Below are 13,250 nucleotides of genomic sequence, written 5' to 3'. Positions count from 1 at the left end.
CGAAGTGTTGGGTCGGTGCGCAGTACGGGTATAAGCCATCTAGTATTTTAAAGAAAGACAATAGACACTGATGAAAGAGAAGTTTTTGTCGTATTCTTTTCTTTTGTTAGTTTTAAACAAACAACTTAGATCAGGTTGAATTGAAAATCCAATTTCCAATTCTGCCTTCTTATTTTATCAACCCCCCCCCCCCCCTCACCCAACCCAAAACCCTCTCTCCTCCCAAACAAATATAAAAGGGAGGGACATAAAAAATTGATAGTTATTAATAATGATAGGTGTTTGGTAGGGGCAAAAAGGAATACATGATATGGATGATTAGCTGTTATTTGGGTGTAAAGATGTTTAGTTTTTTTTTTCTTTTTTTTTTGAGAGGAATTATTTTAATGTCTTTTTTAATAAAAGCAAAAGCATATGGAGGCAAATCTTTCAAGCTCATTGATGAGATTTGCTCGTTTCAATAAATATAATGTTTCGCTTCTTCATGTTAATCTTGTTTTTCTTTCTTTTATATCTGGCAAAAATAGTAAAACTGATAATATTGTGTAACCAACACAAACCATTCAAATTTTAACGGGTTATGTTACTAATTAGAGAGTTATTGAGTCATAATGGATGGAACTCAAAATGACCTACAAAAAAGTTTGTATTATAGCAACGAGTTAAAACATGACCCAAATCAAATGGGCTATAATTAATTAACCAAATATTGTTTCTACTTCTTCTGACCATTTTCATGTGTTTTCATAAGCTTCGTTAATTCTCATTATATATTTTGGGAGTGCTTATCGGTCAGTTCGATTTAATTTTTTGAATTATTGGTTCGGTTTATCGATTTTCGGTTTGTAAATACGCCAAACCAAAATCAAACCGATAAAATATTCATTATTAGTTTTTGGTTTATTGTTTTTTGGTCCTTAACGGTTCGGTTTTTGGTTTAACCAATAAGAAAATGCTTCGCTTATTATTTTTGCTTTATCTTGTTTTCATTTGTTCATATATACACCACCTTCATGCATAAAATCTACACAAATTACAAAACAAAAACTATAAAATGCACTGCAATCTTTCAAAAACAAAACAAAGGCAGTTCTTAGTTCATTCGTTCATAAACAAGGCCAACTTCAAACGCAAGCAGTAAGACAAACCATCAAATGCAAAACAAAAACTAGAAAATGCATAAGAAAGCAGTAAGCAGCAACATCAAGCCAGCAACTTCAAAGATCCAAAAGTGATAGAACTCCCAAGCCCTAGTTTCGTTTGAGAAGTGAAGGAGAAAGGCACAGAGACATTGCAAGCCCTAGTTCGTATGAGAATTGAGAATCAAGAGAATATTAATTAATTAGAATAAGCGTGCATACGGTTAGTAATTTAGAAACAGGGTTTGTATTTAAAAATTAAAATTTAAAGCCACTAATATATAATTAGGGGTAAAAATATAATTTTAATATAAGCTTATTGGGTTATCGGTTTAACCATTAACCAAATCCATAAAATTGAAAACCGAACCGATAACCCAATAAAAAAAATTACAAAATCGTTTACAAATTGTTAACCCAATAACCCGATATCGATAAATCAATAGCGTTTTTATTGGTTCAACTGGTTTTTACACACCTCTAATATATTTGATGGAGTATTTTCTTTCTTTATTGAAAGGAGCTAAAGATAACATAGAGCTTACTTGGACGAGCTTATAACACATGACTTATAAGTATAAATCATAAGCCTTCTAGCTTTTGGCTTAAAAATAAATATTTAAAGCATTTTTTATCTTATTCAAACACCGTAAAAGTACTTTAAAATTATATTGACTTAAAAATATCTAAAATAAGCTAATTCAAACGGGTTCATAGTTTAAATCTTAGAAAATTCGCATGGAAAAAAATGATGCTTATTTAATTATTCAAAACAAAACCTTGGTAGAAAGTAATAGAGCCCGTTTGGATTGGCTTATAAGTGTTTTTAGTTTTTTTGAGTGTTTGACTGACCAACTTATTAAAGTCATTTTATGCTTAAAATAAATTCAAAAAAATAATTAGACTCATTTAACTTAGCTTATCAGCTTATAAGCTGAAAACAGCAACTAACTTATACGCATAAGCCCATCCAAACGGGCTCTGTGAGTATTTGAGCTTTACATGGAAGGGATGGGATGGTAAACATTTCTTTTGACTAGAAAGCCTCTATTTCATTGGATTATTGTTTTGCAGATTGAATCATGGGTATGTTGACCCAACTTATTCTGACTGACACACTGGCGGGTCGGGTCGTAATGTGATAATTGGGGTTGACCCGTTAAACTTTAACCACCTCATGTAGCCGTCATCCTCTTGTTCCTATAGTCTCTGTATTTCTTCCTCGAATTAGGAATTTGACCGATTGAAATCTTCTGTCAACTGGTTAGTATTCTCTTTTATTTTACGTATTCGAAATAAGTTTTGTGGTTTCTACCACTCACCTTACGTAGATGTTTTTTCCTATTATGTTCTCGTAGGTCGCTGCTTCAATTGTCAACATATAGTTGAAAACCATGGGAAAACATTAGTATAAACGGCCAACAACATGAACATGGTAAACCTTTTGCTTTTCGACAGAATATGCTACTTACTTCCATACTGAAGTTTCCCCTCCCTTTTGAATTGATATTACTTTCCATATATTAAGAAAATTAATTCATATTTAAAAATGCATAAAGCTGGAAAATCCTATGTCTGTTTTGGACTAGAATAACAGTATTTCATAGGGCATATGCTACTTTCATGCTACATATCTCTTTTTTCTCTTTTCTATGGTTGATATGAAAATGGAGAATTGACAATTCTTTGCAACTTTTAGCATCTGCTTGATGCTCTTTTTCTAACGAAATTTCTTACCTATAAATGGAGAATTGACATTACAAAACAATCTGTCTTAGGTGGGGTGTGAGATTGATGGGGTAGCCAAGAAGGTATCTTGGACGAGGAATGCATGTCATTTGTACACAAACAGCAGGGGGTAAATATGGGCAGACGCTTAGATTTAAACTGCAAGTGGGTAAAACAGAAAATTAAACTAGTGGAGTGCAACTGGGGCTAAAATGAATTGCAGAAATCAGCACCCATTATTTTCTGATTAAAAGAAAAGACAGAAGAAATCAGCACCCAATGTTTATATCTTCCCAATTTGTCTTCAGGTTTCTTTAATAGCACAAGTTCTAATCCTACAGCACATGCAAAATAGGGTCTATAGCTAATCCATGAACTTGGATTTATTTTACCTTCTTATGGCTTTACTTAACATGGACTTTAATCCTACTTCTCACGGATAATAGTTTTTGTACTCTTTCAGAGTATAACTTAAATCAACTTGCTCATTCAGCTGTCTCTTATGTTCCTCAATAATATAAATGTCTGCATAGCTAAAGTTTTTAAATTTTAAGTGAGTTCCTTAAACAGTTAACATTGCTAAAGTTTTTGAATTTAAATTGAACTTGTTTTTGCATAGGAGGGATTATGGAAATAATGAAGTGCTTGAGTATTTTTATTATGATCTGAAACTAAAAATCCCGAATTCCGCCTCAAATGTTTGTGCTGTCCTTTTTCTTTATCTAGCCTTGTTGATGTTTATTGTAGATGAACGGGGTGCTTAGAAGGATTTGTAGGCGCAACTTCTGCACCTGTTCTCCTCGGCCGTGGCTCTTTGTTGGGTTGGGCAATCCTGGGGATAAATACTGCGGAACGAGACACAATGTAACTTTTATTTCTGGACTAAAATTAATTTCTTAGAAACATTGCTATAAACCTAATCTATTACGGGTTCCATCTCACTCAAGCGTTCTTCATTAAGAGCTTTATATTTTGTTTCAACTATAGGTTGGCTTTGAAATGCTTGATGCATTCGCAGAGTCGCAAGGAATTCATATGGAGACAGTACATTGTAAAGCTATGTTTGGGAAAGGTCTCTTTAGTTAAACTTTGATTTCTGCCTTTTAAGTGTTCAATTACATCTTCATGTTCACTTGTTTATACTCTTGTCTAAAATTTTGTTGATACATACCACTTCTCAGGTTTTGTCAATGGCATTCCAGTTCTTCTTGCAAAGCCACTAACTTACATGAATTTGAGTGGTGAATCTGTAAGCAATTAAATACTTCTAACTTATGTAGTAAAGCTTTTCTTTTTTATGCTTATGATGGTTGCTGCTTGTATTCTATCTTAAAGAAGGATGTGTCTGAATGAAAACTGGTATTCTAAATGACTGTATTCCGTCGCATAGTGAAAGTGGGGTTACTTGTAAATTTTTCATTTCGCCTGAGAAGGATCTAGCTGATCTTGTTTATAAATTGCCCAGAGTTAACACTTAACTCCTCTCTTTGAATTGGTGGTTATATTGGCTGTTCTAGATATATTCATCCAGCCATATATAGCGATATGTTGTGTGGGGGAAATGGTTAATGGTGGGCGGTGAAGCTGTAGATCACTAAAAAAGTTTTTACTACTGGAAGCTTCTAGTGCCAGCTATTTGTCTGTGAGAAGTAAGATGCTAACCCTGCTGTTTTCAAGTCTTCGCTCATATTTCTCTCTGTTAACCTTGAATAATTTTGGATTAGCTTTCTCTGTTAGTTTCAATAACAGTAAGGGCATGAAGTTTGTTATTACTGGTTATAGTCAGCCTCTGACCACCGAATAGTTACCATGGAATGGAAGTCCAGCAGTGACATTGCAAATTGGTAGGATTTTTGTCAAAAGTGAACAAGAGACACTAAATGGAAGCCCAATTAGTAGCTTTGTCTCATGATTTATCTAACCAAACTCTTGCCAAAACTATCCTCACCTGATAAAACTCTTGTGCATTTGTTCTTTTAATTGTTATTTTTTGTAAGTTTCTTTGAAAAATTGAGATAAAACTATCTTTTAGCTAAGATTCTTGTAATTTTATTACTGAAATAATCTAAAAGAAGTTTCCAAGCAATTTGTCTATGTAGTTAGGTAGTGAATTGCAGGTCATTTTTGTTCCATGAACTAAAGCAACCCAGATAGCAGCCTTGTTCTGCCAGAAAGTAGTGGTAATTCATAAGCAAGCATTCAAATGGAAAAATGATATTATTCAAGGACCTTAGCACACACTGGATTAGCTTTTCCTATGGACTAAGGGAGCATGTTTTTGAATGGAAATATCTATCATCTTTGTGCAACATGTTTGGCTATTTGTCAAGAATTGACCTTTCACCATTTAAATGAAAATGCAAACCTGGTCAGTGGTTACGTTGTTTTATCCAGGTTTAGTTCCCCTACAATCAGGTTAAGGGCATGGCCCAGCCATTGCTTCCCCTAGTTTTCAAGGCAGGTTATTAGACTCTCATCAGACAAGTTAAACTGATTATTCCCTCTGCTTAAATAAGTGAACTTTTATTTGAGAACTCTTAAAAATGGAAAATAGCACATGGCTTTGCTCAACTTATATCATTCAAACTCTAGTTTACATGTGAAAACTTCAGTAAATTTCTACTTGATGTTTTCTGATGTTTTTAATGAGGGATGTTTTCTGATGTTTTTAATGAGGAATGGAGATGTATCGTGCTTTTCATTGATACTTTGATCTAAGCTGATCAATACCTCTGATGCACTCCCTTTTCTATTTCCCAGACTGGCCCACTTGCAGCATATTACAAGCTCCCTCTCAATCGCGTGGTTGCGGTACAATATACTAGCTGTTCATATTTTTAAGGATCTAATTGGACATGGTGATTATGTTTTGTTATTGCTTTTCAACAAATGTCTTTTTCTCCAGTTTCATGATGACATGGATTTACCATGTGGAATTCTTCGTCTTCACCCCAAGGGAGGTCATCACAGACATAACGGGTATGAACAGAATTCTGCTCTATATAAATCTACTTAAAAAACCCTCTAATCCTGTACCTTGAAACTATCCATCTGTTCATTTTCAATCCTGTGAATTGTCTAATAATGTCTATATAGGTTCATAGCTGGAATTGTAATGAAAATATTGAAAATTGATGGCTATGTCAAAGTACCTAAAACAAAACATATCAAGTAATTTCTTACATGAATCTAAGCATAATATTTTGTTCGGAAGACCATGACATGCGTCCAGACCTCTTTTTGACTTGTGAATAGAGTATCCGTCACAGTTTGCTATGTCAGGGTTTTCATGTTTTTGCTAGTTATTTAGTACCAGAAGACTTCTGTGTCTCTTCATGTATTGTGCAGTTTCAGTCGCTGTTAAACTGTATATGATCCAGTTCTCTGTGTTTATAGGTTGAAGAGTATGATTTGTCATTTTCGTGGAAATCGAGAGTTTCCTCGGTTAAGGATAGGTTTGTGGAAAGTCTGAAATACCTAAATGTTCTCTTTTTGGCGATTTGAGTTTCAGTACAGAAGATTTAACATAGTTCTCTTGCTAGGTATTGGAAGACCTCCTGGTCAGATGGATCCCAAAGCATTCAAGCTTCAAAAGTTTAATTCAACTGCAAGAGAACGAGTAAGTTTATCTCATTGAGTTCTTACATAAAATTGGCTTTTTAATGTTCCTGTTCTTGTTATTGAACTTCTTTACTGGTATAATGAACTTGTACAGCCTCTGAGTTTTGCAGGAACGGCTCATTGTGTATTAGAACAGTATAGGCGTCTTATTTTCTGTTCTACGAGCTTTTCTTGAATATCTTTTTGACAATGGTATAAATTTTTTTATTCAAATATCAGTACTAAGAGGCTAGTGTAAAAGTTACAGAAAACTGGACTTGTCAAGGTTACACGCATAAAGATTCTTGCAAGTCCACAAAAACCAACATATCAGCAGCCAAAAAACCTCTATGCCAGAACAGTAAATTCTGAACGCATTTGAACTTCACAACAGCTATGATCTCCTTCTTCCGATCAAATCATCTTCGACTTCTTTCTAGCCAAATTGACAATGCAATACTTAAAGGAATTGTCTCCCAAATCTTCTTCAATCTCTTGTTGATGCTCCGTGTCTACCAAATTTTGAGTAGCCCTTTGAGGCTTAGTGGCATTACTCAGTCAATTCCAAAATTATTCAGAAATAAGGACCATAACTATAATGTAAACAGATGTATATACATGAAATTCATACACGTGAAACTAGTCAAGTAAGCTTATGTTGATTAGATATAACAGAGTCATACACGTGAAACTACTACATAAAAAGTACTGTAAGTTATAGTAGTTAATAATTCATAATATTTTAGAAAGTATTTGAAAAAATTATGGTCAAAGAAAATATCCTTTAACTGTCCAAATAGTAATTAACACAAACAAATTGAAACGGAGGGAGTATAAATTAAGGTCAACTGTTTTTGCTATATATGATTTGGATAAAGTTTAAGAGTAGATGTTCAGTATAAAATAGCTATCAATAGAGTTATTTGTTCACTATTACAAATGTACAATCTGTTCTGATAGGCATAGGTTGTTTTGTTCTTACGCATCTTTGATCAACCTTTTTCCTTTTGTATTTTTCTTAATCAATTTGGATAATTTTCATCTTCCTTTTGTCAATTTAATTGTGGCAAAAAAGAAAAGTTCATTAGACATGTTGAAACACGTCAAAGACATGCATATGACATGTTTTGTAGAATTCAACCAATGAAAAAATATTTGAACCCAGTCAAAATTTTGGTAGACATGTTCCCTAGAGTCAAATGTATGTCATATCAGATGGAAATACCACATCGTTTTAGAAGTACCCATGCTCCAGACACTGAAGCCACATTAGTATTGGAGAGATCTTCGCTTGATAAACTAATATATTTGAAAATTGACATCAATGAAGGAATTCCAACTTTGAGTTGTTGAAGATTCATACATTATACTTGCAGATTGATGCTGCATTACGGGAAGGAGCACATGCATTGGAGCAAGTCTTATCCAAAGGCTTCTCCGAAAGTTCTAAATGCTTCAATACAACGCAGAAGTACAAGCACATAAGATTGCAGACATTGCCAACATGACGTTATGCTTCAAGGTTTCTAGATCTTGTTGTTGCTGTGTCTTCTTTTAGTTTCCGTTGATTGCTTAAATTAAAAAAGAAAAAGTGTCTCTACTGTGACCATTCTTATTAGCTAACATAAGTGAATGAACATTTCATGACCCCATCCCCCGCAACCAATAGTATGCTACTTCAGAGTATGCTGTCTTGAACTATTTCATGCCTGCAGTCTGCAAAGAGCTGGCAGTTATGTTTATTGTTCAAGCTTTCCTGTTGCTTTTGCTCCAGCGGAATCACTTGTACTTGGACACAAGAAGCAATTAGACCTAGCTGCCTAGTGCTCGTAAGATCAATATCCATGATAAAGTGAAATAAGGAATATTTGGAAGTTGGAACTACCTAACTCTAGTTGGTGTGATGTGATTTTGATGCCACTCATAAAATCCACAATAGCATCACTTTCTTCGCCAGTGATTTCCCTTCTGCTACTTTAATTTTCATGCACAAGGTCTGTTAATTGTAAGCTCCTAAACTAATTAGCTAACTTGTGGGTGTTTGGATTGGTGTGCAGCTGGGCGTTCCATAGCCATCGATGCATCCCTTTACTCAAAATAACTAGCCTTTCCTCTTTAACGCTTCAAAGAAGTCAGGTGTAATCACATACCAAAATCCATGGCAGATCATTTTGCCTAAGCAACCGCCGCCGGAGATTCTATTGTAAATATACTGTTTAGGTGACTGTACTGGGCTTGCAACAGATAGAAGATGATTCTGCTCAAGTGGAAGGTCAAAGTTGACCTGGCCCATAGTGATTGCTGGGATGCAGGAATCTCAACTGTTCCCATCTCTCCTGATTCTCTAATATGGTCTTGATGTTTTCCTTTATAGATTAAACTTGCATACTGCAAGCGTAATCTCCTGTACCAACTATAACCCTCCTGCATCCCCTGCCGCTCCTAGAAGAAATTTTAGTGGCTGTTTATTAGAAAGGATGTCTGTATCTATATACCTGTTTTACTGATGTCTCCCTTGCTAATGCTCATTCTTGGTTTGAGGAGGTCAGCCAGGATGATATATTATTGACTACAGAGATTTCTCACCAGTCGCACATTTTATTACTTATCATGTACAATATCCAGGATATGAAAATTTCAAGAATCTTGGATGAAAATTTGGGGAAGACTATTTTTTACTTGATCAAAGATTATGGAGAGGCTGCTGCATTATTAGTGCTTACACTTGATTGCTTCTTGTATGAGATGCTTATGTGTCTGCAGCATTGTACTGTTTCCAGCAATCCTTTCTGGAAAGATTACAAATAACTCAAACAGAAAAAATAAGTTGCGATCTGTAAGTGAAAGAGATGCATTGTATGACACAGTTTGGGCTCTTGGACATTGATGGATATTATGATTGTTCATTTGACAAAGTTGTAGTAAGAATTCTTCATCAGGCCCTTTGGTAGAAACAGCGTCATATCAATTTCAACAGCCAGGGAGCTTTTACGAAAATGGAGGTGTTCCCTTCACATGCATTTTCAATATTTTCTCTCTCTTGCTGCGTCAAAATTTGAATATTCATATCTCCTTTTAGGCCGTTGCAAAATAACGTTTATGGTAACGTTACAGGAAAAAACAAAATCTCGATGATTTACCTGTAAAGTTAAGCTAAAGATTTAAATTCAGATATAATGCATTTGAAAGACCTTATTTATAGTGCATAATGTAGTTTTCTTTTGCTTATAGTAGGAAGAAGTATGGTAGGAAGAACAATGATTCGTGATCCTTAGCCAGATTGCCCCCAAGTGTTGAAGATTGTATTTTGCATTGTTTGCAAACACTTTGTCAGTATTCCTCAAATGAGAGATGTAAGTGAAGGAAAACACACTGGAGAAGTACTTTGGTTTTGGAAGAACAAGAAATGTTGATTCCACGACGCCTGTATTAGTACTGATCATATATTCATCTGAATTAGGATGAGATTAAGAGCCCGTTTGGATTGGCTTATAAGTTGACTTATAAGTTGTTTTCAGCTTTTTTGAGTGTTTGGCTGGCCAGCTTAAAGTCATTTTATGCTTAAAATAAGCTCAAAAAAATAATTGGACCCATTTGACTTAGTTTATCTAAAGCAGCTTATAAGCTGAAAACAGCTTATAAGCCAAAAAAAATAAGTTGGACTACCCCAACTTATTTTTTTCAGCTTATAAGCTGCAAACAGCTTTAAGCTGTAAGCCAATCCAAACGGGCTCTAAGCTTAGCTTTGCACTGCCCCTTAAGCCATTGGGACATGCCCACCACAGCTCGAACTTATTTTAGAAAAATCATCCGGAAAACTTACGACTTCAGGGCCTGAAGGCACAGTTACACCACAAGATAATACTTGAAGCAAAACGGTAGGTAAAGGGAAAAAGTTATCTGCTGGTAAACCAGTTCGTTAGAATTCTCGCAATGATAATACCATCTATCTTCAGATTAAACTCTAAACATACAGTTGAAACTTTGACACATATATACATACACATATATATTCCATGAAAGATGAACATTAGGCTCCCTTTCCAAGATAATATCATCTTTTGGGAATCCCAAGCTGGTAATTGCAAGAACTCATTCATTTTAGGTTTGGGAGACAAATAATTTTATTTTTCACTGCTGCATTTCCTGAATCATTGTTCTAACAAGAAAAACTTTAATCTCCTGCCCTTACGGACTCCACAATGAAAAAGGAAATATAGAAGAATAGTGAGATTTCGGAGACAAAAGGAGGATGCACTTCTTCAGAACTGAATAAATTGTAAAAAGACAGGCAAAAAGATGTTTGAATCAACGTATAAACCGCAGTAAATATCTTAAGTTGTTTAACACGTGTTAATCCCATCCTTACAGTCCTTTGTCAAGTTATAAAATGTCTCCACCTGAGTCTTTGCTCTATAGAGGACCTCGGTGTCCACTTCAACCCTCATATATCCGTCGAATTCAACAGGGCGTCCGCTATTCAGTTGTGTTGTTTCATTGTACCACTCACTTGTATTACTCCATAAATACTTGTAATCGTCAAGCAAATGTACCTTGTAGTGAGATCTAAGTTTATCAAAATAATTATAGAAGGGTTCATTTGTGGCAACATACAAGATCCTCCAAGGTGTTATCATTCCTTGAAGCTTTGTGGCAAGGGAATCTGGAGATGTATCAGCATCCAGATTGGGCCATAACTCCTTATTCTGAGCTTTCTCTCCACGAACAACATGAACAGCGTCATAATCCCAGTCCATACTTCCACTAATCTCAGTAACTATATTCATCAATCTCTTTGATTTCCATAAAGAGTGCCATGGCCTCTGGATGTATTTACCAGCAGGCCCTTCACAAACACGATACCAATAGTTCTCTGGCTCAGGGCCATCAAACTGCCTCCATATAATTGTGCTCTTGTCCTTCCTTAGTTGCATGGGTGACACTTTATAGTTTGCAACTTTTCTTACAGAGATTCTCTTCTTATGAGTTTTATCCCATCTCTTCCAATCTTTAATGAAGTCTTCTTCCTCGACAATGGATGCAACCTCTTTCAAATGCTCAAAATCAAAATAGAATCTAAAGTCCTTCCCTTCCTCATCCGTATGACTCTGAGTGTATGAGGATGCCAAACACACACTCAAGTCCATCACAAACGTCCGATTCAAGTACTGAGCCTCACCCAAAGCACATAAAAAACTCCATAGATATTGGTTCATTCCTTTACAGTAATCACCACCACGAGAATAGTATAAGTATCTCCCGTCTCTAAAAGCTGAATCTGATCCGATGACTGGAAGTGTATCATTGATATCCTCGTCTCGAACGGGTGGAGCAATTCTGTTAACTCGGATTCTTGGACGCCGTGCATTTACCCCTGAATGCCAACGACCTGCATGAACTACTTTGTAACTACAATCATCAGTAAACCCAATCCTAAACCTCCTGAAATCCCTGTACTTCCTCCAAGATTTCTCTTTCTTGTTTCTAAACCTCCATGCCACATCACACTCATCGCGTTTTGACCCATTCACGGGAGTTTGATAATCCAAAAAGGCAATGGACTTGAAAGCCCTCAAATTGAATCTCTCAATGGTGATCAACACCCTTGGATCTGAACAATTAACAACTAAATTCTCATCACATCCTGATTTTAGAATCTCAGCTGGCAGCTTCTCTTCAGATTTCTCAATAGAAGCTTCAGTTATTGGCACTAAAGAAAAAGCCCCTACAGGTGGAGCATTATCAACATCCTCACCGGTTTTGAGGACAGAATTGTCACCTTTGAAAGTGGCATTTTCAACTTGAGTGAAGACCATAGTTAGGGCTCTAGATGATTCCCATGGATCAGGAGGTTGATATGTGATAGCAACTATAGTAAATATAAGCACTGAGAAAACAAAAACTGAGAAGCACACATTGCTTATACTCTTTATTAAGTTTTGCCCAATTGGGTCTGTTGTTGAATTCAATTCCTTCATGTATACAATTAATAACAAGAAGCTAAATTTGGAAGTGAAAGTGAAAAAATAGGAGAGAACTAATATTAGGGTTCACGCACCTCTGATCTGAGATTTACCCTTAAGTAACAAATAAAAATTGAATCTTGAAGTTGATGAGTAACCAAAAAGAATGTCTGGCTGCAGAGAAGAACATAGATGAAATCGAAAGGAACAAAGGGTAGCTAGGAAAAATTGTATATTGATATTATCTGAGGGAACAAGGACAGGATTTGAAGAAAAGATTGGATCTTGATGAAGTTTTATAAAGAAAGCTAAAAAGGATTGATTAATGGAGTTTCAGCAAAAATAGTACTAGGAAATTAGGACAAACCTCAGCAGATTTGATGTGAATAGGTTCTGTATCTTTATTGGCTACAAGAACTAGAGTTTTGATTTTACACTAATCACACTGTGCTTTGCGGCTGTTTAGGTTCCGAAAAAGAGTCTAGTGAGCCTTCCGTGGTCATCATCGGAGGAAGAGTATAGGAAATTAGTTTATCATATTTTATATAGCATCACTTATTTTATATTAAAAGAGAAAAATCTTGTAGGATTTATCCCTCTTTGATCCGAGTTTCGTTCGAGCATTGAGTATGAAAATATAATCCCGCAAATATAGTAAAGCTTGTTGGCATGTTTGTTATATTATAGTGTATTGTTAGTTTAAATATAATATTTATTTTGATTGTTACTTTAATTTTAATGTATTTGTAATTGTGGAAGAATTATTGGGTATTAATCCCTAAAAGAAAGAAAGATATACGGATGAGAGAAGAGAAGATGA

The 13,250-nt window shown here is 35.3% G+C and overlaps 2 protein-coding genes across 3 annotated transcripts; one reads left to right on the top strand and one right to left on the bottom strand.

Moving 5' to 3' along the window:
* The first annotated feature begins 2,175 nt into the window (after positions 1 to 2,175).
* LOC132604636 (peptidyl-tRNA hydrolase, mitochondrial-like) lies at positions 2,176 to 9,272 on the top strand. 2 transcript variants are annotated; one of them, XM_060318230.1, is made up of 11 exons: positions 2,178 to 2,402; positions 2,498 to 2,574; positions 3,615 to 3,731; positions 3,855 to 3,939; positions 4,049 to 4,116; positions 5,628 to 5,678; positions 5,773 to 5,846; positions 6,264 to 6,322; positions 6,410 to 6,486; positions 7,844 to 7,989; positions 8,525 to 9,272. In XM_060318230.1, exons 2-10 carry the CDS (start codon positions 2,566 to 2,568, stop codon positions 7,973 to 7,975), a joined length of 672 nt encoding a protein of 223 aa, XP_060174213.1. In that variant the 5' UTR covers positions 2,178 to 2,402; positions 2,498 to 2,565; the 3' UTR covers positions 7,976 to 7,989; positions 8,525 to 9,272. The 2 variants fall into 2 exon arrangements, with proteins under 2 accessions (XP_060174214.1, XP_060174213.1); XM_060318231.1 differs by lacking the exon at positions 2,498 to 2,574 and having other exon boundaries at positions 2,176 to 2,402.
* A 1,428-nt stretch (positions 9,273 to 10,700) lies between these two features.
* Positions 10,701 to 12,957, bottom strand: LOC132604635 (uncharacterized). Its single transcript, XM_060318229.1, has one exon. It carries the CDS (start codon positions 12,443 to 12,445, stop codon positions 10,811 to 10,813), a length of 1,635 nt encoding a protein of 544 aa, XP_060174212.1. The 5' UTR covers positions 12,446 to 12,957; the 3' UTR covers positions 10,701 to 10,810.
* Positions 12,958 to 13,250: the final 293 nt, after the last annotated feature.

Source organism: Lycium barbarum, chromosome 7 (assembly GCF_019175385.1).
Source record: "Lycium barbarum isolate Lr01 chromosome 7, ASM1917538v2, whole genome shotgun sequence".
NCBI lineage: Eukaryota > Viridiplantae > Streptophyta > Magnoliopsida > Solanales > Solanaceae > Lycium > Lycium barbarum.
This window is presented reverse-complemented; position numbering and strand designations above follow the sequence as displayed.

Excerpts from the sequence above, each read along its gene's own strand:
- LOC132604636 (XM_060318230.1), top strand. Across the intron at positions 5,679-5,772 it reads CTCTCAATCGCGTGGTTGCG|TTTCATGATGACATGGATTT; the intron begins GTACAATATACT and ends CTTTTTCTCCAG. Across the intron at positions 5,847-6,263 it reads GGTCATCACAGACATAACGG|GTTGAAGAGTATGATTTGTC; the intron begins GTATGAACAGAA and ends CTGTGTTTATAG.
- LOC132604635 (XM_060318229.1), bottom strand. The coding sequence starts at position 12,445 with ATGAAGGAATTGAATTCAACAACAGACCCAATTGGGCAAAACTTAATA.